General features: G+C 48.3%; 1 protein-coding gene across 7 annotated transcripts; it reads left to right on the plus strand.

The window, feature by feature from the left end:
• Positions 1 to 583: 583 nt before the first annotated feature.
• On the plus strand, positions 584 to 15,031 carry UBL7 (ubiquitin-like 7). 7 transcript variants are annotated; one of them, XM_011932912.1, is made up of 12 exons: positions 593 to 744; positions 1,003 to 1,112; positions 2,576 to 2,788; positions 4,654 to 4,773; positions 8,653 to 8,735; positions 9,517 to 9,601; positions 10,179 to 10,236; positions 10,954 to 11,087; positions 11,348 to 11,397; positions 11,662 to 11,829; positions 12,407 to 12,529; positions 14,777 to 15,031. In XM_011932912.1, the coding sequence occupies exons 2-12, from the start codon at positions 1,106 to 1,108 to the stop codon at positions 14,912 to 14,914; spliced, it is 1,179 nt and encodes a 392-aa protein (XP_011788302.1). In that variant the 5' UTR covers positions 593 to 744; positions 1,003 to 1,105; the 3' UTR covers positions 14,915 to 15,031. The 7 variants fall into 7 exon arrangements, with proteins under 7 accessions (XP_011788300.1, XP_011788302.1, XP_011788306.1 ...); XM_011932916.1 differs by lacking the exon at positions 1,003 to 1,112 and adding an exon at positions 2,369 to 2,453 and having other exon boundaries at positions 593 to 673; XM_011932909.1 differs by adding an exon at positions 2,016 to 2,027 and having other exon boundaries at positions 656 to 1,101.
• The last annotated feature ends 6,910 nt before the right edge of the window (positions 15,032 to 21,941 follow it).

The following is a 21,941-nucleotide window of genomic DNA, read 5'->3' on the forward strand; positions in this document are numbered from 1 at the left end:
CCCCTCCCCAAACTGATTCTATGAATGACTGTTAGATAAGCTTCACCACTGCATGTAGAGGGTGTACCAGGAACCCAAGTTAGTAGCTCTCTTCAAGGACCCAACTTTTGGAGGGGGTCAACGTCCGGTTCCCGGTGTGCCTCCACAGGTAGGCCTGCCGCAGGAAGTCAGCGGCGAGGAGCACAGAAGAGGCTGCCAGCACTAGCGGACAGCAGTTTTCATCGTGAGGGCCGTGGGAAACCCCTGGGATGTGTCTTAAGAGGCCTCTTGGGAACCGGTCCTTCTGGAGGAAGGGTCGGAGTGGGAAGGGATTCAGGATCCGCCTTACGGCCGAGTATCCAGCAGCGCGTTCCAACTTGGCAGAACCGACGTACTTCATAAGCTCCTCAGGGGAGCGCGGGAATCACCAGGCTGAAGAATGACTGGAAATGCGACCCTCTCCAACGAAAGCACCAAGAGGCCGGGGCGCCGGTCATTTCAAAGAGCGCGGAAGCCACGCCCTCCCCTAGAACCGGAAGCCTTGCAACTAGGCTGTTTATAAGGGGGCGGGGGGGGGCCCACAGTGGGAACTACAACTCCCAGAATGCAGACCGGAACTTCCGGTTTCCGGCTAGAGGGCCAGAGTGAGTGTTTACACCGGCGGCAGTGCGGCCGGGTTCCTTCCGCGGGACGGGTGAGGGCGCTGGGTCCCTGGGCAGCGCGGGCTCGATGTGTGTCAGCTAATTAGCTGGTCCCACTGGAGCGGTGAGGTCGCCACCAGATATGTGCCCCTGCCCCATTGCTAGCGATCTGTGACCTTGGGCCAGTGACTTTACTGAGTCTTGGTTCTCTCATCCTTAAATGTGGCTAATGCCTGCCGCAGGGAACCGTTGTGAGGATTAAGTGAGACATGGTATATAAAACGACCTCCTTCTGGCATAAACTTGAGGTGGAAGGTACCTTGAGGATGCTTTAAGGTCTGCTAGGCAGCTTCACAGCCTTTTCTTTCCTCTTCCCTACCAGAGGTCTCTTTGGAAGCAATAATGATGACTATAACAAGAACTTATCTTGCTTTGCAAGATTCTTCCGCCGTAAGAGTTTCTGATTTATTTTCTGGGGTCCATATATGCCAGGTATGAGGACAAGGATGAGGAAAACTTTAGTCTTTTGTTTCCAAGGGCCTTCAAGAATTGGGGTGGAGGAGGGAGCAGGCAGATATTTGTAGCCCTTTTGTTCTGAGGGGATGTGGGAACAACAGAGGAAAGAGAGGGGACTGAGGTTGTTGAATCTGTGTTGGTTTCGGTAGGAGTTTGCTAAGAGGCCAAAAAGGGAAGAGAAATTACTTGCAGAGTTAGACGAGCAGAGGTGTAAAATAGGGGAGAGCTTTGTTATGAGTGTGTACTTACATGTTGTGGAGGCCCCTGGCAGGGTAGGGCGCTGTTGGGGAAGGAGCCTGGTAGGGAGTTTTGTAAGCCAGGCGATGAAGTTTATACTTAATTTATATGGATGGTTTGGAGGCATTGGAAGATGTCTTTTTTGGTGGGGGGCGGGGAGGGAGGGCGGGGACGGAGTCTCTGTCGCCCAAGCTGGAGGGCAGTGGCGCTATCTCGACTCACTGCAACCTCGACTCACTGCAACCTCCGCCTCCCGGATTCAAGCAGTTCTCCTGCCTCAGCCTCCCAAGTAGCTGGGATTGATTACAAGCGCCTGCCACCACGCCTGGCTAATTTTTTTCTATTACAGTAGAGACGTAGTTTCACTATGTTGGCCAGGCTGGTTTCGAACACCTGATCTTAAGTGATCCGTCTGCCTCGGCCTCCCAAAGTGCTAGGATTACACGTGTGAGCCACCGCCCCTGGGTTGCTTTTTTAAATTTTTATTTATTTTCTGCGACAGAGTCTCATGTCACCCAGGCTGGAGTACAGTGAAGTGAGATCTTGGCTCACTGCAACCTCAGCCTTCTGAGTAGCTGGGACTACAGGTGTGCACTACCATGCCCGGCTAATTTTTGTATTATTAGTAGAGATGAATTTCACCATGTTGGCCAGGCTGGTCTCAAACTCCTGAGCTCAGGCAGTCCACCTGTCTAGACCTCCCAAAGTGCTAGTATTACAGGCATGAGTCACTGCACCCAGCCCGACATTGGAAGAGTTCTAAGCAAAGAAGTGACTTGATCAGATCTGTGTTTTAGAATGATGGGTTGTTAGGTGGCAGCATAGATATTTGATAGGGAGAGGCAAGAGTTAGGGAACTTGTTATAAGGCTGTTCTACTGGTTCAAACAAGAGTTGAAGAAAATTGGGAAAAGGAGCATGCAGAAGGGACAGGGTTAGATGATCTCTTTCATAACATTACTATTAGGTTGGATGGCGTTTTTATGTCCACATTAGGGATGAAGAAACTGAGGCCTAGAGAGCTGTCCATCACAGTATGAGTAGAGAGAGAACCCTAGATTCTAGTTCTGGCCTCCTGATGGTGCACCCTGTGCTTCTTCAACAGTGTCACGTTGAATTGTCTTTTATTCAGCCCTTTGGTGGGTGGGGGTGGAGTAGGGTGATGGTCTGTCTTTTAACCACTGAGGCTTTGTTCTTTTACAGGGAGAAAGAGAGAGCGCGAAAGAGAGAGGATGTCTCTCTCAGACTGGCACCTGGCGGTGAAGCTAGCTGACCAGCCACTTGCTCCAAAGTCTATTCTTCGGTTGCCAGAGACAGAACTGGGAGAATACTCACTTGGGGGCTATAGTATTTCATTTCTGAAGCAGCTTATTGCTGGCAAACTCCAGGAGTCTGTTCCAGACCCTGAGCTGATTGGTGAGTCTCTCTGGAATGGGGTTGGGCTGCTGCTCTGATCTCTTTTAGGGGAGGATACTTCTGGAATTACAAGAGTAAAGTAAGGGCTTGGGATTTGTTGCCTCATAATGTTAACACTCCAGGGAAGTGAGTGTTGGGTAAATAGAAACACAAATCATATAATGAAACTACTGGTTGCCATTTTCAGCCATGTATTATACTGAACTACTTTATCACCAGGTTCTTTATGACATTGTCTTTATTTATTTATTATTTATTATTATTATTATTATTATTTTTTTATATGGAGTCTTGCTCTGTAGCCCAGGCTGGACTGCAGTTTTGCGATTGCGGCTCACTGCAACCTCTGTCTCCCGGGTCCCAGTTCAAGCAATTCTCCTGCCTCAGCCTCCCAAGTAGCTGGGATTACAGACATGTGCCACCATGCCCAGCTAATTTTTATATTTTTAGCAGAGACATGGAGTTTCGCCATGTTGGCCAGGCTGGTCTTGAACTCTTGACCTTGTGATCTGCCCACCTTGGCCTCCCAAACTGCTGGAATTACAGGCATGAGCCACCGCTCCCGGCCAACATTGTGAATTCTTTTTCTGAAAGAACAGACGTTTGGGGTGAGTTAGGGAAGGAGAAGTTGGTCAGGGGAGGCTCCTCAGTATATTTGAGGTAGGTCTTAAGGGTTGATTAGGAGGATTTGCTTGGTTGATTGGTTTAAAAAAAAGCAGTAAAAAGGAAAATGAAAATGGTGTGAGCAGTCCAGGTGGAGGAGGGAGGAATTTAAATATAATTAGATTATACTGGAAAGGTAATTTATAATAAATAGCTAAAGGATCCAACTGGCAAAAAAGATGTTTTCAGTCATACCTGGATTGCGTTCATCCTGTTTTGTTGTTTTTCCATTGATTTAAATTGGGCAGTCTTCACAATGTTAAACTCTAGAGCTTTTCTATGGATAGATTCTATGTGAATCCTCTTTTTTTTTTGAGACGGAGTCTCGCTCTGTGACCCAGGCTGGAGTGCAGTAGCACGATCTCAGCTCACTGTAACCTCTGTCTCCCAGGTTCAGGCAATTTTCCTGCCTCAGCCTCCTGAGTAGCTGGGATTACAGGCGTCTGCCACCATGCCTGGCTAATTTTTATATTTTTGGTAGAGACGAGGTTTCACCATCTTGGCCAGACTGGCCTTGAACTCCTGACCTCAGGTGATCCACCCACCTCGGCCTCCCAAAGTGCTGGGATTACAGGTGTGAGCCACCGTGTCCGGCCCTAATTTTTGTATTTTTAGTAGAGACAGGGTTTCGCCATGTTGGCCAGGCTCCAAAAGTGCTGGGATTATAGGCGTGAGCCACCATATCTGGCCAGATTCTATGTAAGTCCATTTTATGAGTTTATATTTGCAAATAGTTGTTAAAATATATTTAATTGGCTAGACGTGGTGGCTCACGCGTGTCATCCCAGCACTTTGTGAGGCTAAGGCAGGAGGATCCCTTGAGCCCAGGAGTTAAGAGACTAGTCTGGGCAACATGGCAAAACCCTATCTCTACAAAAAACTACAAAAATTAGCTGGGTGTGGTGGCATGTGCCCATAGTCCCAGCTACTCAGGAGGCTGAGGCGGGAGAATTGCTTGAGCCCAGGAGGTTGAGGCTGCAGTGAACCGTGATGGTGCCATTGCACTCAAGCCTGGGCAACAGAGTAAGACCCTGTTTCAGAAAAAAAAAAAAAAAAAAGTATTAAGTTATTAAATAAGAGTGTCTTTTAAAACATGTATCATGCTCCAGCTATCTATCCAATCAAAATAACGTTCTCAGGGAACAAAAACCATCTAAATTTGTTTTGAGGAGCAAAATGTAAGTGGACAGTTCTTTTTTTAGATCTGATCTACTGTGGTCGGAAGCTAAAAGATGACCAGACACTTGACTTCTATGGCATTCAACCTGGGTCCACCGTCCACGTTCTGCGAAAGTCCTGGCCCGAACCTGATCAGAAACCAGGTGAGTGAGGGTCAGCCCTTAAGCAGGCAGAGTTTCTGTAATATCTGCAAGGGAAAGGTCTATGTGTTCTTGAGACACAAGCCTGGGTGGAACAAAGGGATGATTTACTGAGCTGATGATAAATGATATCTTTATTACTTATTGGATTAGACCATGCTGATAAACAGAGTCCAATTTTGACCTTCTTACTGCTGGTATCACTAATGGGAGATTTGTTTCTCCACTTTGTTTTTTGGTTTTTGTTTTTTTTTTTGAGACAGCGTCTCACTCTGTTGCCCAGGCTGGAGTGCAGTGGCACAATCTTGATCTTGGCTCACTACAGCCTCCACCTCCTGGGTTCAAGTGATTCTCATGCCTCAGCCTCCTGAGTAGCTGGGATTACAGACATGTGCCACTACGCCAGCTAATTTTTGTATTTTTAGTAGAGACGGGGTGTCTCCATGTTGGTCAGCCTGGTCTCGAATTCCTGACCCAAGCCATCCGCCCCACCTCAGCCTCCCAACGTACAGGCACCATTCCTGACTGTTTCTCCACTTTCTAAGTTTGTCATCCACTGTTTCCTAATGGGATAGTGAGTTAGTGTCTACTTAAACTCCTTTAAGTTAACAGTTTATTTTCCAGTGATGCAAAGTAAACTTTGTATCCTTTTGTTATTGTTGTTCTCATTAGAAAAAACTGGAAACTTTTGGCACTTTCCTAATGCCCCAGTTTGTTCCCTTGTTAACAAATCTTCCTACAAACTGCCTCAGGTGGTGATTTGTTCAGTCAGCTAACTGCTCTTGCTATACTGGTAATTTATTTTCCTGAAGATATTCAAAGAGTATTTAAATAGCTCTTGGAGAAAATATACAAAGCCTCGGATGCCTTTTTGGTTTATAAATAGAAGGTGCTTGGAATTCATGATTTAAATTTTGCATGTGTGTTTTAAAAGCCTCCCCAAGAATAAAGCTAAGCTGTGTAAAAGAGATTAGCTTTGTCAAACTGGCAGGTTGACATCTTTTTATAATGTTCATGATTGCTGTGACTAGTTATCAGTTTGAAATTTACCCCCCTTTCAGTTCTAACCGTAAAAGACAAAAATGTCTTTCATACCCTGATGGGAAGTGAGAAAGAGGAACGGAGTTCCTGACATCCAGAGGTTGGCCTGGCACTCACAGCCAGGCCTTGGAGTCCTTTTGGGGAACATGAACAATTGTACAGATCCCCAGTATCAGTCAAGGCCACTCTGAGACCACTATGGATTAAGACAAAAACAAGATCCCTATCATTGCTGAACAGAGACAAAAACATGAGCATTATCCAAATCACAAAAGTGACCAAGTATCTTTCTATCTTGGCTGATGAGAGTAACAGCTGCTTCTTTGCCAATTACAGCTTCCACCTTGCTCTAGTTTTCCTTCCTTCTAGGTAAGAGTTATTAAAATACTCAATTATAAAATCACTCCCACTGCCAAAAGCATCCTATCCGGAGTAAAACCTCACTTCTTTAAATTTTTCCCCAAATCACCCAGACAAAGCCAAAATCGTGTAAGAAGCCCTTTCTGGCTGGGCTCAGCGGCTCATGCCTGTAATCCGGCATTTTGGGAGGCCGAGGCGGGTGGATCACCTGAGGTTGGGAGTTCGAGACAAGCCTGACCAACATGGAGAAACCCCGTCTCTACTCAAAATAAAAAATAAGCCGGGCATGGTGGTGCATGCCTGTAATCCCAGCTACTTGAGAGACTGAGGCAGGAGAATCGGTTGAACCCGGGAGGCAGAGGTTGCCATGAGCCGAGATCATGCCATTGCACTCCAGCCTGGGCAACAAGAGCAAAACTCTGTCTCAAAAAAAAAAACCAAGAAGTCCTTTCTAATATCCTCTTACTGAGACAGCCCATGGTTTCCTATGGTGTTCATTCTTCTCTCTGTACTGAGCAGTACGCCCAACTGGTTTAAATACAGATATGCCCCTCAGCTCTTTGGCTGGAGGGCATTAACAGAAGGAAAATAACATTTGTGGCTTCTGTGAGCCAGGTTTTTTCCCTTTTATACCTCATTTAATCATTACAGTGGCCCTGCAGGGTAGGTAACAGCATTAGCATCTTATGGAGGAAGAAAAGGGTTAGAAAGGCATTTATTCAAGGTCAGCTACTTAGAAAGTGAATGCAAGAGCTGGGATATGGACCGGGGGTTTTCCTGGCTCAAGAGGAAAACCATTTCCGCTGGGCTGGCTGCCTTCCACTTTCAAAGGATGAATTTAGCTCAGAGATCTTACAGTGACAGCCATGACTCTTAGCTGAATACTGGCTTAAGATATTAAGAGTCCTTTTCCTCCCACCTTCTACCTGGAGGATTATTTTTGAAACAAATGACCTTTTTATTGGAAGGTTACAATAAACTCTTAGATCTGTGAAGAAACTGTCTTGTAACAGTGTTTTAGATATTTTCTCCTTGAGTGCTTTTCTTCACAAAGGAATCACATTTTGTGTTCTTCTACAGATTAGGGTCTGTAGGAGGAGAACCCATTGTTGTCTGTCTTCCCAGCTGGATCCCTTTGGTGGTTCTCCATGGCAGGTTACAAATCCCTTCCGGACCTCACTTTATTAGCCTGCTGTTTGAGCTGGGATGTGTATCCCAAGCTGCAGCCACAGAGAATGACTTGCTGTTTGTTCAAAGCACCACATTCTTTTATTCTCCCATGCCTTTGCACATGTTCTCATTTAGGCTTGGAATACCTTCACCCCCCAGTAAATATCGGCTCTCTCTTTGATACCCATTTCAAATGGTCTCCTCTGGGAGGCAGCTCTCTGTCTTTACCCTCCCTCTCAGTGGTGGCTGTCTGCCTTTGTGTTCCTGGTGCCCTAGCTGGGATCCACATCTCTGTTGAGGTCCTCAGCATGGCATTTTGTAATTGTGTGTTTGATGTAGTCTCATTTCTCCTACTGCCGTAAGAGTTCCTTGACGGCAGGGTTTCTTATTTTTCACATTCTAGTTCCTTGTCCAAAGTCAGGCATGGAGTAAATGCTTAGTACATGTTTGTTGAATGAATAAATTAGGTAATTTACTTACGGTGACTATTTTTCAAAAGACAGCCTCATGATCAGGACTGTCGATAAGGATGTGGTTGCCACACTGAACCCCAGGGGTGCTATTCACCTTGCTTTGGGAGTGGTGCCCCTGGAGTTGGGCAGTACATAGTCAGTACAGTCACAAGTAGTGGTCCTTCATGAGGATAACCATACTTTAAAAACTGTGACCCAGGGCGGGGCATGGTGGCTCACGCCTGTAATCCTAGCACTTTGGGAAGCCGAGGCACATGGATCACTTGAGGTCAGGAGTTTGAGACCAGTCTGACCAATATGGTGAAACCCTGTGTCTACTAAAAATACAAAAATTATCCAGGAGTGGATAATTGCACACCTGTAATCCCAGCTACTCGGGAGGCTGAGGCACGAGAGTTGCTTCAACCAGGGAAGTGGAGGTTGCAGTGAGCCGAGACTGCGCCACTGCACTCCGGCCTGGGCAAGAGATGAGATTGTGTCTGAAAAACAAAGGCAAAAACACCAACAACCAAATGGTATTAGTCTGAAATTCCTGCAGTGGGATGTTGATCAGAGCACTATTTTTCATGTGGTAAGATTCTCCTCTGCCACAAGTTGAATTTGTTTGTTTTATCTGTGGAAGATGCTTACAAGTGAATGTAAAGGTGCTTACTAGCAGTTTTCACATCCGTGGCACAAATGGTTTTTTCTGAGTGGGCACTCACATTCTTAAGGGGTAATGAGGGAAGGGAATGCATAGACCAGGCTGCTCCTTGGCACATGCTGAAATGATGTTACCATGTCTGTGGAAGAGACAGGGCCTGTGCTGTAGGGTAACTCTGAGTGTCTTGTCCACCAGAACCTGTGGACAAAGTGGCTGCCATGAGAGAGTTCCGGGTGCTGCACACTGCCCTGCATAGCAGCTCCTCTTACAGGGAAGCGGTGAGTGTGTGCCACGGCCCCCAGCCAGGACTGTAGGAGAGGGTGTGAGCGCTGGCTGGCGAGTGGTGTGGAGTGGGAGCTGGAAGCCCGTTTCCATGACAACCAAGAGTTCCTTGGGGAGTTTTTGCCATGTCTGTGGGCCTCAGTAGAGCCCTGTCTTTCCCCAAAGAGCCTGTCTCAGTCAGGCATTGTTGATTCCCTCTAATGATAATCATACAACCTGCCCGTATGGTGACAGCCAAAAGATCCACATACTGTTTCTGCTGGACCTTGTTCTTTGACTTTGGCTGAACTGCCTGCTTATCGCCCCTTGACCTAGATGTCCTTACTGGGGAAGTGGGCTGATGTCTTTCTGTAGGAGAGTTGAGAGGCAAAATTAGTACAGCTGTGAACTTAGCAATATATACAAATATGAAATAGTAATTGTACAGAGATTGAAAAGGACTTTTGGAACCTAGAGAAACCTTTGTTACCGGGCTTGTAATGAGAGCTTTTATTTTGGAAGCATTAAACTGTAGGTGGGGAAAAGGAGCACAGAGATTTGAAGGTTTACTGTGGTCTTGCCTTTTTTTTTTCTTTTTTCTTTTTTTAATTGTTTGTTTCCCCTCCAGTAAGCTACGATCTTAGACCAAAAAGAGGTTCATCTGTTTCTGGGGCTATTGTTCCATTGTGGTGATGTACATGCAAGCACTTAAAGGGAGGAAGTCCTCAGCACAGTGTGGGCATTTGATGAGTGCATTGAGCTGGTTGGAGTGCTCAGCCCTGCCCATTTCTCCTGCAGGTCTTTAAGATGCTCAGCAATAAGGAATCTCTGGATCAGATCATTGTGGCCACCCCAGGCCTCAGCAGTGACCCCATTGCTCTTGGTAAGTGCAGGACTGAATTTGCGGAAATAGGAGTTGTCGGAAAAGGAGAAAACAGGAGAAGACAGTTTTTCTAAAGAGACTTAGACTATCTTTTGAAGAATGACTGGTCTTGTGGGAAGAGGGAGAGTAATCAAGGTGTGTTTGATATACCCAGTGCTTTAAGAGCTCTCAGCCCCACAGAGAGATAATGGCCTAACTAACATCGTAAATAAGGGTATGAGGATGCCAAATGAGGACAGCAGTTAGCCCACATCACAGCAATCAGGGAAGGCGTCTTGCACACCTTGAGTAAGGGAAGAGCCCAGAGATATGGGAGAAAGAGACAGGTGTGTTGGTACCCAGTCTGTGATGTGACTGAAGTGCAGGGGGATGTGGAGAGCTGGGGACCATCCTCCCTAGAGCAAGATCGGGAGTACCTGAATTATGTTGCTTGGTGCTTTGTTTCCTCTACTTCTGATGAAGATTGGCTTGTTGTCCTGTGTCCCTGTTGAGCTGGTTGCTCTGAGACACAAAGCCTCTTCTCCCTCGTGGATCTGGCTGATTTCCTTTCCCTGAGGTGAGCTCTGCTCTTTTTCAGGGGTTCTCCAGGACAAGGACCTCTTCTCTGTCTTCGCTGATCCCAATATGCTTGATACGTAAGTGTACCTGTCCTATTAGAGGGTACCTTCTCTCTCCTCATGTGCTAACTGTCACCCTACAGTCTGCTCTGGGAGCCCATCCATCGTCTGTCACCAAGTCTACCCTCTAAATATGTCGGGGGTGAGAAAGAGCAGAGCCCAAGAGCAGGGCTTTTGTCAAGAGTGTTGGGAGGAAGCAGGATTCTGAGGGAAAGGATCTTGCCTGCCAGGCTCAGTTTAGGTTTCGTTTGGTAGAAATTAGGGAGCTTTCCAAGGATTTTAAACTGGTGAAAGGAGAAGCAGGTGTACAAATCCGTAAAGTATCAAAGCTGGAAAGGACATGTCCTCATTTTGCAAGTGAAGAAAACAGCCCCACCCTGAGAAGAGAAGGGACTTGTCCAGGGTTGCCTGATGTAGTAGTGGTGCCTAGACCAGAGGCTCCTCATGTGCTCAGGCCAGAACCCTGAGCCTCCCAGGCTGCACCTTTCCCATCATGCCTTGCCTACGGAGAGGGTGAAGAATCTGCAGTGGACCCAGGAATTGAAGGCCTTGCTCCCGTTGCTGGGGGCAGATCAGCAGGAGGATAAATCTTCCTGGCGGAAGATGCTGAAGACCGAGGAATTTGAGGGCAGGCACAGGTGGCTGCATTGTTGTGAGAGGGCACCCGGAACTCTTGTCATGGTCGAGGGTGCTCTTTTGGAGTCACCCTTGGGTTTCTTCCTGCTTCTGTCCTAGGTTGGTGCCTGCTCACCCAGCCCTCGTCAATGCCATTGTCCTGGTTCTGCACTCAGTAGCAGGCAGTGCCCCGATGCCAGGGACTGACTCCTCTTCCCGGAGCATGCCCTCCAGCTCATACCGGGATATGCCAGGTGAGCCCCTGAATAGTGTAATATGGGCCTCTTAGGAGCCGGCAGTGGCCCAGGAATTTACTTTACTCAGCAGCTATGTATAGTGTTGGCAGAGGGCGTTCCTTGGGAACTCTCGGTTTGAGTCAGGAAGTGCATCTGTCCTGTAATTTTCCGAGGGGAGAGATGAAAATATGAATTTGGAGAGTAACTTGGGCTGAGATTCTGGAGCTGCGCCTGTGCCTTTCTGTTCTTCCTCCTGAAATCTGTTCGTCCTCCTCCAGGTGGCTTCCTGTTTGAAGGGCTCTCGGATGATGAAGACGACTTTCACCCAGTAAGTGGACTGCCTGCCTGCCTGCCATTTGGGGGAGATGGTGCTGGGAATGAGCTGCATCCTGGGACCTGGCACTCCCAAGGCTGGGAGGTGGACACAGGCCACTGGGGGGCCAAGACCATGTCATACTATTTCTGCTTTGGGATTCCTTTCTGAACCTGGGAGCTTAAGAGTTTCCCCAAGAACTATTCCTGGAGGTGGGTGAAGTTCATCTGGGAGTTTCATAGTACTGCTTGCCTGATTCTGACTGTCTTATTTCTCTAGAACACCAGGTCCACACCATCTAGCAGTACGCCCAGCTCCCGCCCAGCCTCCCTGGGGTACAGTGGAGCTGCTGGGCCCCGGCCCATCACCCAGAGTGAGCTGGCCACTGCCCTGGCCCTGGCCAGCACTCCGGAGAGCAGCTCTCACACACCAACTCCTGGCACCCAGGTATGAAGACAGGGCCTAGAAAATCAAGGCTGGGTCCCCAAGGAACAAGCTCCCCAGCAGTAGAATAGATTTGTCTTTGCTGACCCTGGTGCTAGATCTAGTTTAAGCTGAACCCTGGACTCCTGGTGGGGATTTCTTACTGCAGCTTGAGTGACCTCCCCTTCACTTGCCTTGAGGACTCAGAGGTCTAGATTTTAACATGGTCCTGAGTAGTCCCTCCTATTAGTTCAGAAGACTCTCCCCTCACACAATATGCCCTTCCTCATCCCTGACAGGGAGCAGACACTACCAGCTTAAGCATTTCTGGGTAACAAGTCACTTCAGCTTTCAAGGCCATCTCTCCCAGTGCTGAGGTCCTAGGTTGGGACAAGGGGCTCAGTGCAGAAAAGAATGGAACCTTTCCTGCCCACATAGAGAGCTTCTAGGTACCTTTGTTTGGTTGTCTCATGGCAGGTCTTTGTTGGGAGGCAGAAGTTGGGTACCTCAGGAGCACTATGGGGTGATATGACAACAGCGAGTATCTGCTGTAAGATTGAGATGGCTCTGAGGGTGGCACTGACCGCTGATTTGTCTCTAGGGCCATTCCTCAGGGACCTCACCAATGTCCTCTGGTGTCCAGTCAGGGACACCCATCACCAATGATCTCTTCAGCCAAGCCCTACAGCATGCCCTTCAGGCCTCTGGGCAGCCCAGCCTTCAGGTCAGTCTTCCCCACTTCCTGGTTTCCATGTGGCTTCCTTGTTATTTTGGATGCCCAGCCTTTTTTTGCTCTCTGGGGGTCCTTCACACCTGGCATGCTTCATTCTGGGAACAGCTGGAGCATGGCAGTGGGACAGGTACAGAGTGTTCCCAGCAAGGGCACACTCTCAGACCATACACAGTGGTCACTATGGCTTCTCCTGCCCGTACTGACCATGGCTTGACTCCCTAGACCACCTGGCTTAGATAATCATGGCCATTTCATTCATTCATTCAGTGAGCACTGACTGAGCATATATATATATATACTAGGCCGGAGTCCAGATGCTGGCCTAGAGGCAAGCTGGTTCTCATCCCTGCCATGGAGGGGCACCAGCCAGGTACTGAGCTGGGGAGCAACAAGGCAAGAAGCCCAGCTGCTTGAAGTAAGGGCCTAGGTCAGACAAAACTTTTCTGAGGGAGGGGTATTTAAGCTGATTGTCAGAAGAATTAGAAGTTAGCTAACCAGGGAGAGGGTGTTTGAGGTAGGAAGGGGATGATTTCCAGGTGAAGACAGCTACCTGTTTGTGCACGTGTGGAGGTATATGTGATGTACTCAAAACTACGAGACTAGGATGCAGTGTCCGCAGATGGGGCCAGAGAAAGAGAGCAGGAACCTACATGTGAGGGGCTTGCATGCCAACCTGAGGAGATTAGACTTGATGACTTGATGTAGCAGTCACCAGGGATCCCTGGGAGGCATTGATTGATTGATTGATTGATTGAGACAGGGTCTCACTCTGTCACCCAGGGTGGAGTACAGTGGTGTGATCACAACTCACTGCAGCCTCAACTTCCTGGGCTCAGGTGATCCTCCCACCTCAGCCTCCTGGGTAGCTGAGGTAGGGACTACAGGTATGCACCACCATGCCTGGCTAATTTTTTGTACTTTTTGTAGAGATGGGGGTCTCCCTATGTTGCCCAGCCTCTTCTTGAATTCTTGGGCTCAAGTGATTCACCCACTTTAGCCTCCCAGAGTGCTAGATTACAGGTGTGAGCCACCACACTCAGCTCATGGGAAGCTTTAAGGAGGGGAAAGGTCACCCTAGCAGCTAAGGGGCAGACCTGAGGGGCCAGCATTGTAGTTCACAGCTCCATGCATGAGCTGTTTGCTTCACATCTCTTTTCCTCTATTCCACATAGTAAGCCAATGGGTAGGGCATCATTCCTGGAACTTGTCTGGGGTCAAAAGGCCATGAAGTTGGAACGATAGCGTTCAAGCCTGTGTGGTTTTCCGTGTTCCATGTAGTCCTTGTGGACAGTAAGGGAATAGGAGCAGGATGTGTGAATGACTTGTCTTCTCCATTTTTGCATCTCCCCTGTTGCTAGATGCCTGTTTACTTTATTCCCTAGCTCAGGAGCTTTCACTGGTTCCACCTGGCCTGTAAAATGAATTCAAATTGATTTGTGTGGATTTTTTTTAAGCCCTCCACGTTCTCATTCCTGCCTGCCTCTTTGACTTTGCTTTTCTTCCCCTTTGCATTGCCTTCTTCCCACATGTGAACACATTGTTTTCCCTAAATTGTGCTCATCCCTGCTGTCATGAAATAGAGATATTAATGAAGCTATGAAAGTACTAGAAGAAGATATGGGTGAATTTCTTCAAATCCTTATAGTAGGAAAGGGCTTTCTTGGCCGAAACTCAGTATCCCGGAGCCATTAAATAAAAGTTCTGCATTTTGAGTTTGTAAAAGCGAAAAATTTAAAACATCTCTTACACTCCACAAATAGATATATGTACTATATACCACAAAAATTTAAGACATTTTTAAAAAGGTGAAAATTTCTGCATGGCAAACCAAACCAAACAAAAAACCGAAGCAAAGTCCGAAGGCTAACAACAAACTGGGAAAAAAATCTGTAACACTCATCACATAAAGAGCAAAATCTTGCTGATGTGTGTGTACACATAGCAAGAGAAAGAAAGTAATTTAGCCTCTTGGAATTTAGACAGTGAATAATTTGTACATTCTCTTTTGATCCTTATGCCAAGAATTTCCTTTTTTTATTGTAAAACTTTGGATTTGTTCTCTTAACCCTCAAGCCTATCTTTTAGTCTTCCTAGAAGTACTGTGTTCTGTGGAACTCAGCATCAACAGCTTTGCTGAGGACTCCCCCATCTTCCTTTCCTTCCCCGGAAAGCACAGACCTAAGTGAATCTTCACTGGATCCCAGCTAACAGCTTCTGCCCATTCCTATTTTTCCACAGAGCCAGTGGCAGCCCCAGCTACAGCAGCTACGTGACATGGGCATCCAGGACGATGAGCTGAGCCTGCGGGCCCTGCAGGCCACTGGTGGGGACATCCAAGCAGCCCTGGAGCTCATCTTTGCTGGAGGAGCCCCATGAACTCCCTGCTTCCCCTGAACTCCCAGCAAGTTGCAGAGGCTGCTGCCCATGGGAGGCACTCATGAAGGTGCCTCCATCTCTCCCTCCCCCAATATACCCACCTGATGGTCAACTCTCCTGCTTTGTCCAGTTCTTGACCTTTCTGGCTGATCTGAGTTGGTGGAGGCAGTGGGGCAAACAAGGTGTGCTGGTCTTGATGCTGTGGCCTCGGAGCAGGGCTGGCCTCTGGTTCTGGGCCCTGGATGGAGGATTTTAGACCCCACATCATGGGATGCTGTGAGATACCCATGTTCACTTCTGGGAGAAGTTTCCAGCCGTAGCCCCCAGACTCTCTGGGGCTTTGGAGTTTGGCAGCCTCAGGATGTGCCGAAGGCTGGGCAGGGCTGCAACCCAATCTTCAGGGTGGCTGCTGGATTACAGCTGTGTCCAGAAGAGACTTATGCTTCCGAGACGTCCAGTCTAGGGAGTGGCTGGGTGGACTTTCATGGGAAGCAAACGGAGGCAGCTTGCCTTCCACATTTCTCTCTCTCTCAATGGCTTCCAAAGATTTCCTTGTCCACCCCACCAGCCTACTCTTACCAAGCATTTTTTGATGCTTGTTCTGTAATGATGCCAGAATCCGGGCCTCAGAACTTTGCCAGGAGGCAGGGCGCTCCTTGTCCTGAAGGCATAAATATAAGAGCAGTTAAATAGCAATACTAAAGAACAACACCAACATGAATAGGGCTCAGCTTTAATATTGAAGAGAGGGCACCAACCCCCAAGCTGCTGCTCCATCTGCCTGTGCTCACTCACGTTCCCCTTGGCATGGTGTTCCCTGTGACGTTCCCTGTGGCATCACAGACATGTCCAAGTTGAGAAAGTGGGTTTTAAGTGCTTTGAATACTTCGCTGGGAAAAATCTTCTTCCCCTCAGATGGTATTTTGGTTCATTTGGGAATAACACGGGTGGAAAGGGGCTCAGAGGTCTGTTCCTGCCCTCTGCCTTGGCAGACGTTTCATCTCCACCATTCCCAGTCATGGTTGTTTGGTTTCTGCTTGTCTCCTCCAGGAACAAAAGATTTACCATTTACAGCCTATTCTGTCCTTTAACTATTTGCCAGGGCATTACCCCTTGGTCCCCTCTCTGCCCTAAGGAACCACTCGGAACAAGCCTGCTTTCTCTTCTACTTTAGCGGGGCTTTAATTACTTACGGAATGCCATGGTGGGTCATTGACTTGCCCCTTTGACCTGTCCTTCTGGTTTTGGTTCCCAGCACATCCTGTTCATTTCTCTGGATGACCTCCAGTGTATCAGTGATACTCTTAACGTCCAGATATGGCCTGAACAGTATGTTATTCTTTGCCTCTTCCAGAAAATTTGAGAAGTCTGTCTATTTGCATTGACAGAAAAGATTCAGAACTGGCCTTCTCAGTGCTAGGCCTTTGTGTGCCTCAGTGGTCTGCCTGGAGCCCAGCTGCCTACTTGTGGTTGAGAGCAAAGACCAGGAAGCTCTGTCTTTGAACACAGTGTCTCTTGCTTGTTTGTGGTGGAAACAAAGGCCAGTCCCATCCTCATGGGTCTGTCTTGGTCAAATGGGGCTGACACAGCCCTTCTTGTGCCCATGATACAGCCTGCCCAGAGCTGGTTTCCATTCTGTGGCAGCTCTCACCCTGCCTCTGAGGACTGCCTTCAAAGATGCTGGGGTTCCTTAACTCCCCCACCCCATTATGCTGCAGAACATTTGGGTCACCCTGCCCTATCTCTTGGACCAACCCCCAATACCAGTTCCCAGAACAGAGCTGTCCCCATGGTTTCCCTTTCCCTTCTTTGTTGGCTCTTTCCTCCAGGGGCTTGGCAAGTTGGCTTTGCTTCCTGTGGCCATGTTTCGAGTAGTCTATGTTGAGTCTGATAAGTGCCCCCACTGAGCCTGGGGCTTTCCATGAGCCAAGGACTCTTTCCTCACCATTGTCCCTTTCATAGTTTCTTTTTATTTTTATTATTTAAAAAAGATTTTTTTTTTGAGACAGAGTCTCACTCTGTCGCCCAGGCTGGAGTTGAGTGGCACGATTTCGGCTCACTGCAACATCTGCCTCCTGGGCTCCTGCCTCAGCTTCCTGAGTAGCTGGGACTATAGGCGCGTGCCATCACAGCCGGCTAATTTATGTAGTTTTAGTAGAGATGAGGTTTCGCCATGTTGGCCAGGCTGGTTTCAAACTCCTGACCTCAAATGATTCATCCGTCTCGGCCTCCTAAAGTGTTGAGATTACAGGCGTGAGCCCCCGCACCCGGCCGCCTTTCATCCTTTCAAAAACCATTGACTGAGCCTCCACTCTGTGCCAGATAAACATGATGGTATCCTAGCTCTGACAATGCTGTGTTGTTGGTAAGATGGACAAACATGATTACATTAAAGCCTAATGAGAACTGGGCGAGGCAAGTCTAGGGGCTGTGGCGCTCACAGGAAGGGGGGCTAATGTGGGCTGGGGTGGGAGTGTGAGGGTGAGAGAAAGCTTCATGGAGAAAGTGGCACTACACTGAGACCTGAAGGGTAAGGGAGAATTGGGCAGGAAGGTATATGTACTGAGGGGGCTGGGAGTGGGGAGCAAACCTGGCTTCTGTAGCCCTGTCTGTTAGGGTGGCTTGCAAGGCAAGTGGGTGGGCACAGGCTAGATCATCTGAAGGCATGTAAGGAGTTTAGACTTCACCCTGGACAATGGGAGTCATAGAATGGCAATCAGGAGAGAGTCCAATGTGTATTTTAGAAAGGTCATTCTGGCTGCTGTGTGGTGAATATATTGGGAGTAGAAGGCTAAGGGAGGGCAGGCATGAGGAAGCTGAGGAGGAGGCTCTGGCAGTGATCCACTTAGAACTGCTGGTAGGCTGACCTGGCAGCGTGGCAGTGGGGAAGGAGAGGAGGAGGTAGAGAGGCTTTAGGAGTTAGAATTGATACCAGATCTTTGGGAAAGGCAAGTATACTATTGTCTCCACTGAACAGATGGGGACACCAAGGTTCCAAGGGTTGAAATCATCTGCCCACAGTCTCATGGGCAGGAAGTGGACAAGTGGTCCCAGAAACTCAGGTCTGTCTTACTCCAGAGCTGGCACCCTTCCTCCCACTGCCCTTGGCCTCTGAAGTGTAGAGGAATGGGAGATCATGAGGGCTTAGATCCAGCTGAGGAGCTAGGGCTTTATCCTGAGGGCAAAGAGCACCCCTGAGGCAGCTTCAGGCAGGGCCGTGGGGGACCAGATCTGTGTGTGAGATAATCTGACAGCTGTGTGGAGGCTGGATTTGTGGGAGGTGAGACTGGGGGTAGGCGACCAGCTAGGAGGCTGGCTGGATCCTCCAGATGGGACACGGAGGGAGCCTCAACTGGAGCTGCTGCAGGGGAGCTGGGTGGAGGGGAGCTGCTAGGTGTGAAGGACAGACTAGCTCTGGGGGCTGAAAGTGGGAAGGGAGGCAGGATGTGAGCGGGCGGATGGTGGTGCAGCAGTAAGAATAAGGGACTGGGGTGACAATTTGGAATGAGGTGCCATGGGACAGCCAGGTGGGGATGTGTATAATTAAAGACAGTTGGATGTCTTTGGGCTGAGGTAGTGATCAGGAAGTTCTAAGTTGAACACTGGGCCTGTGTCATGTGAGAAGGCAATTAAGCTTTTCAGAGAAAGGTAGAGGAAAAGGGATACCCACTAAGGAGTTCAGCTTTGTGGGAAATGGTGACTGATAGATGTGAGGCATGGAACGGGGGCAGGATCCGCTGCTTCCAGGAAGATGAGAGCAGGAGTCAGCAAAGCTGAGGGAGTGGAAGGAACTGGACAAAGAGGGCATGCTCAGTGGGGTCAGATGCCACAGACAAACCTAGCCACAGAAGGACTGACCTTGGACTTGTTGACTTGTGCCATGGTGACCTTGGGGAGACATTCCAATGGAACCGGAGCCAGATAGCAGGGGTTGAAGACTGAACAGGTGAGGGGCAGTGGATGCAGAGAGGGCAGGGGACCTTGCTGGTAAGGGAGAGAGTAGTAGTTAGAGGAGAGATGGGATTGAGTGTGAGTTTTTGCAGTTCAGCAGAGGTGAAGTTGGAAGTGATCACAAGAACTTTTCTAGGAAGCTGACGGAAAAAAAGGAAAAGACCCCAAAATAGAATATGCAAATATGTAGAGATGGGTGAGTTTTCTAACAGATCCGTTCTCCTGATATAACTCAAATTTGGCTGGGCTGGTATGGGCTGGGCTGGCACAGCTTGCTGGGCACATGGGCCCCAGATCTGCTCCTCGCCTCAGCCCCATCTGGCCTGGGCCCCAGACCAAGCTCTCAGAGCCCTACCCTGAGGTGGCTTCTTGTTGCTGTTACCACAGACTTTGGCAGTGGGTGTTTGTTGAGGATGTTGGGGAGTTTATTCAGGCCTCCCTCTTTCTGCTTACCCAGCCTCTCCAGCAGGTGGAGTCCCCTCTGGCCCTGGGCTGAGTTCAGGTCGGTTCAGCTGTGCCACTAGTTTCCCTGGGCCTGGGCCTGTCTCGCTCTCATAGGCCCCAAGATTGCTGGGAATAGAATTCAACTTCTATGCTTGAAACTCTTTCGTGGCAACCCAGGCACTGGCCTATTCTATCTTGGCAAAACTAGCTAATATTACTAGCACACTGCACAGCACAGTAGTACTTATTTATCAAGCATCCTCTCTGTGCCAGGCATTGAGCTAGGCACTCACATGTGCCATCTTAGTTAATCCTCACAGTGACTCTGAAAAGTAGATATTATTAGCCCTATGTACAGATGAGTGCTTCCTGTATGCTGGGGAAATGGCCTTTCTAGGGGTTGAGTGGGATTGTGTCAGCATGATTCCATCAGTGCACCTACCTGGGGCCTTGTGCCTGGCTGACTGAAAGGTCTCCTAACCACTTATCTTGGGAGTAGCAGCTCAGGTCTTGGAGGGGACTTAGGCTTCTAAGTCAGACTGAGGTTTAGATTGCTTTTCCACATATGACCTAACTTCTTGGAGCATCAGTTGTGCCATGTTTGACATTTCCCCTCAATTTCTATAAGTGGATATTGAGTGTATGTATCAGAGATGCCAGGCACTCAGAGCTGGGCCGTTGAATGTTCTAGATGGCATCAGGGCCCAGACAATGAAGTAACCCTAACAAGGACAGAAGCAAAGAAAGTCTAAGGTCTTGCAGTGGGGACCAGAAAATTAATTGCTCTTATGCAGAATCGAGTCTCATTTCTTCTCCTGGGCCCAGATTCACTGATCTTTCTCAAATGTGCGTCCCAGAGAGCCACTACTGATGGTTGAGAATTGGCCCAGGGATAACCCTGGGCTAAGATCAAGAGGATTTAACAACGTGGTGTCTCAACCCATTAAGAGTGCCCTTAGAGGTGCTAGAATAAGGAGGAAGGAAGCCAGTCTTTCAGCCCTTTACTGCTCAGCCTCCATACTAGGTGTTGTGTTCTGATCTGAGGCCTGATCTTTGGAAGAGAGAGATAGACAATCTGGACTGTTTAGCATCTAGGAGGGGTCGGTAAAAGTTTGTTAAATAACTGACTATGTCTTAGAAATCAACCAGGATTAGAGAGCTTCTCAAGGAAAGCCCCATGAGGGATCTATTTGAAACTGGGGTTATTTACCATAAATAAAGAGCAGATTTAGAAGGATATGACCTCTGTGAAATCACTGAAGGGCTCTATTCCAGGAAGAGAGATTAGACATGTCCTTGTGGCCTCAGATGGCAAATTTAGGACCACTGTTTGGGAGTCTTCCACTGGAGAAGAAGGCTCTGTGTCAGAGCTAAACAAGATGGGCAAGGCTGGCTTGTGAGGGAGCTCATCATCACTGGAGGTATGTAAGCAGAATCTGCATGGCCGCCATAAGGAGTCTTGTGAGTGGCTCTCAGGTAGCTACTCCTAATTCCAGGAATTGAGATTCTTGCATCATTATATTCATGAAAGAAAGTGAACTGTTTGTGGGTGACCACACTTCTGCATGTGTATCTCCTCATTGAAGTGGCCTCAGCAGGCCCAAGGATCACATCAGAGATGGGAGGGTCCTGGGACATCATCTCTCCTGTAGACATCACTTTATTTTTATGTTATTTTAGTTTAGTTTAGTTTAGTTTAATTTAGTTTAGTTTAGTTGTGAGATGGAGTTTTGCTCTTGTTGCCCAGGCTAGAGTACAATAGCATGCTCTCGGCTCACTGTAACCTCCACCTCCTGGGTTCAGGTGATTCTCCTGCCTCAGCCTCCTGAGAAACTGGGATTACAGGCGTGCACCACCAACCTCACCTAATTTTTATATTTTTAGTAGAGACGGGGTTTCACCATGTTGGCCAGGCTGGTCTTGAATTTCTGACCTCAGGTGATCCACCCGCCTCGGCCCCCCAAAGTGCTGAGATTATAGGCATGAGCCACCACGCCTGGCTGACATCACTTTAAAAGCATATTTAATTCATCCTACAGAAGAAAATGCAGAAGATGGAATGAGAAAGCTTTGTCTCTCTCTGATATAGACAGAAGACAGACCAGGAGAAGATATGGAGTTTTAGCTCCTCTTTCTCATTTTGTACACAACGAAACAGAGCCCTGGACTGGGTCAGGGCCTTCCTTGAGTCAGTATCCAGGCTGAGACTTCATCTTTGGCCTCCCAGCCATGTCTAGTCAGGAGATTTTGTTAGTCTAGATGGATTCCATATGACGTCCATGAGATTCTGCCCTGCCTTAGGCCTTGGACAGTGAGAATAGAGGCTCAGAGATGGATTGGGGCATAGGAATGGGAGGGAGAAATTTGTCTCTAGAAAGTCTGGGGAGTGTCTATCACATAAAAGCACGTGTAGAATGTATGACTAGGACAGAGCAAAGATGCACTTAGTCTCTGCTAAGACTAGGCTCTGTTCCAGAGTGGCCACCAGGTGGCACTCCCACCACAAGCCCAGTGCCAAGTTGGCCAAGTTTGGGGCTTGGGTCTAAGGATGTTGCTGATTTGTCTGTGGAAGGCACAGGACCTGTAGTGTTTTCAGGTGAGCTGAGTGCCCTGGTAGAAGGAAAAAAAAGTC

The sequence above is a fragment of the Colobus angolensis genome, unplaced genomic scaffold, assembly GCF_000951035.1.
Source record: "Colobus angolensis palliatus isolate OR3802 unplaced genomic scaffold, Cang.pa_1.0 Scaffold99, whole genome shotgun sequence".
Taxonomy (NCBI): Eukaryota; Metazoa; Chordata; class Mammalia; order Primates; family Cercopithecidae; genus Colobus; species Colobus angolensis.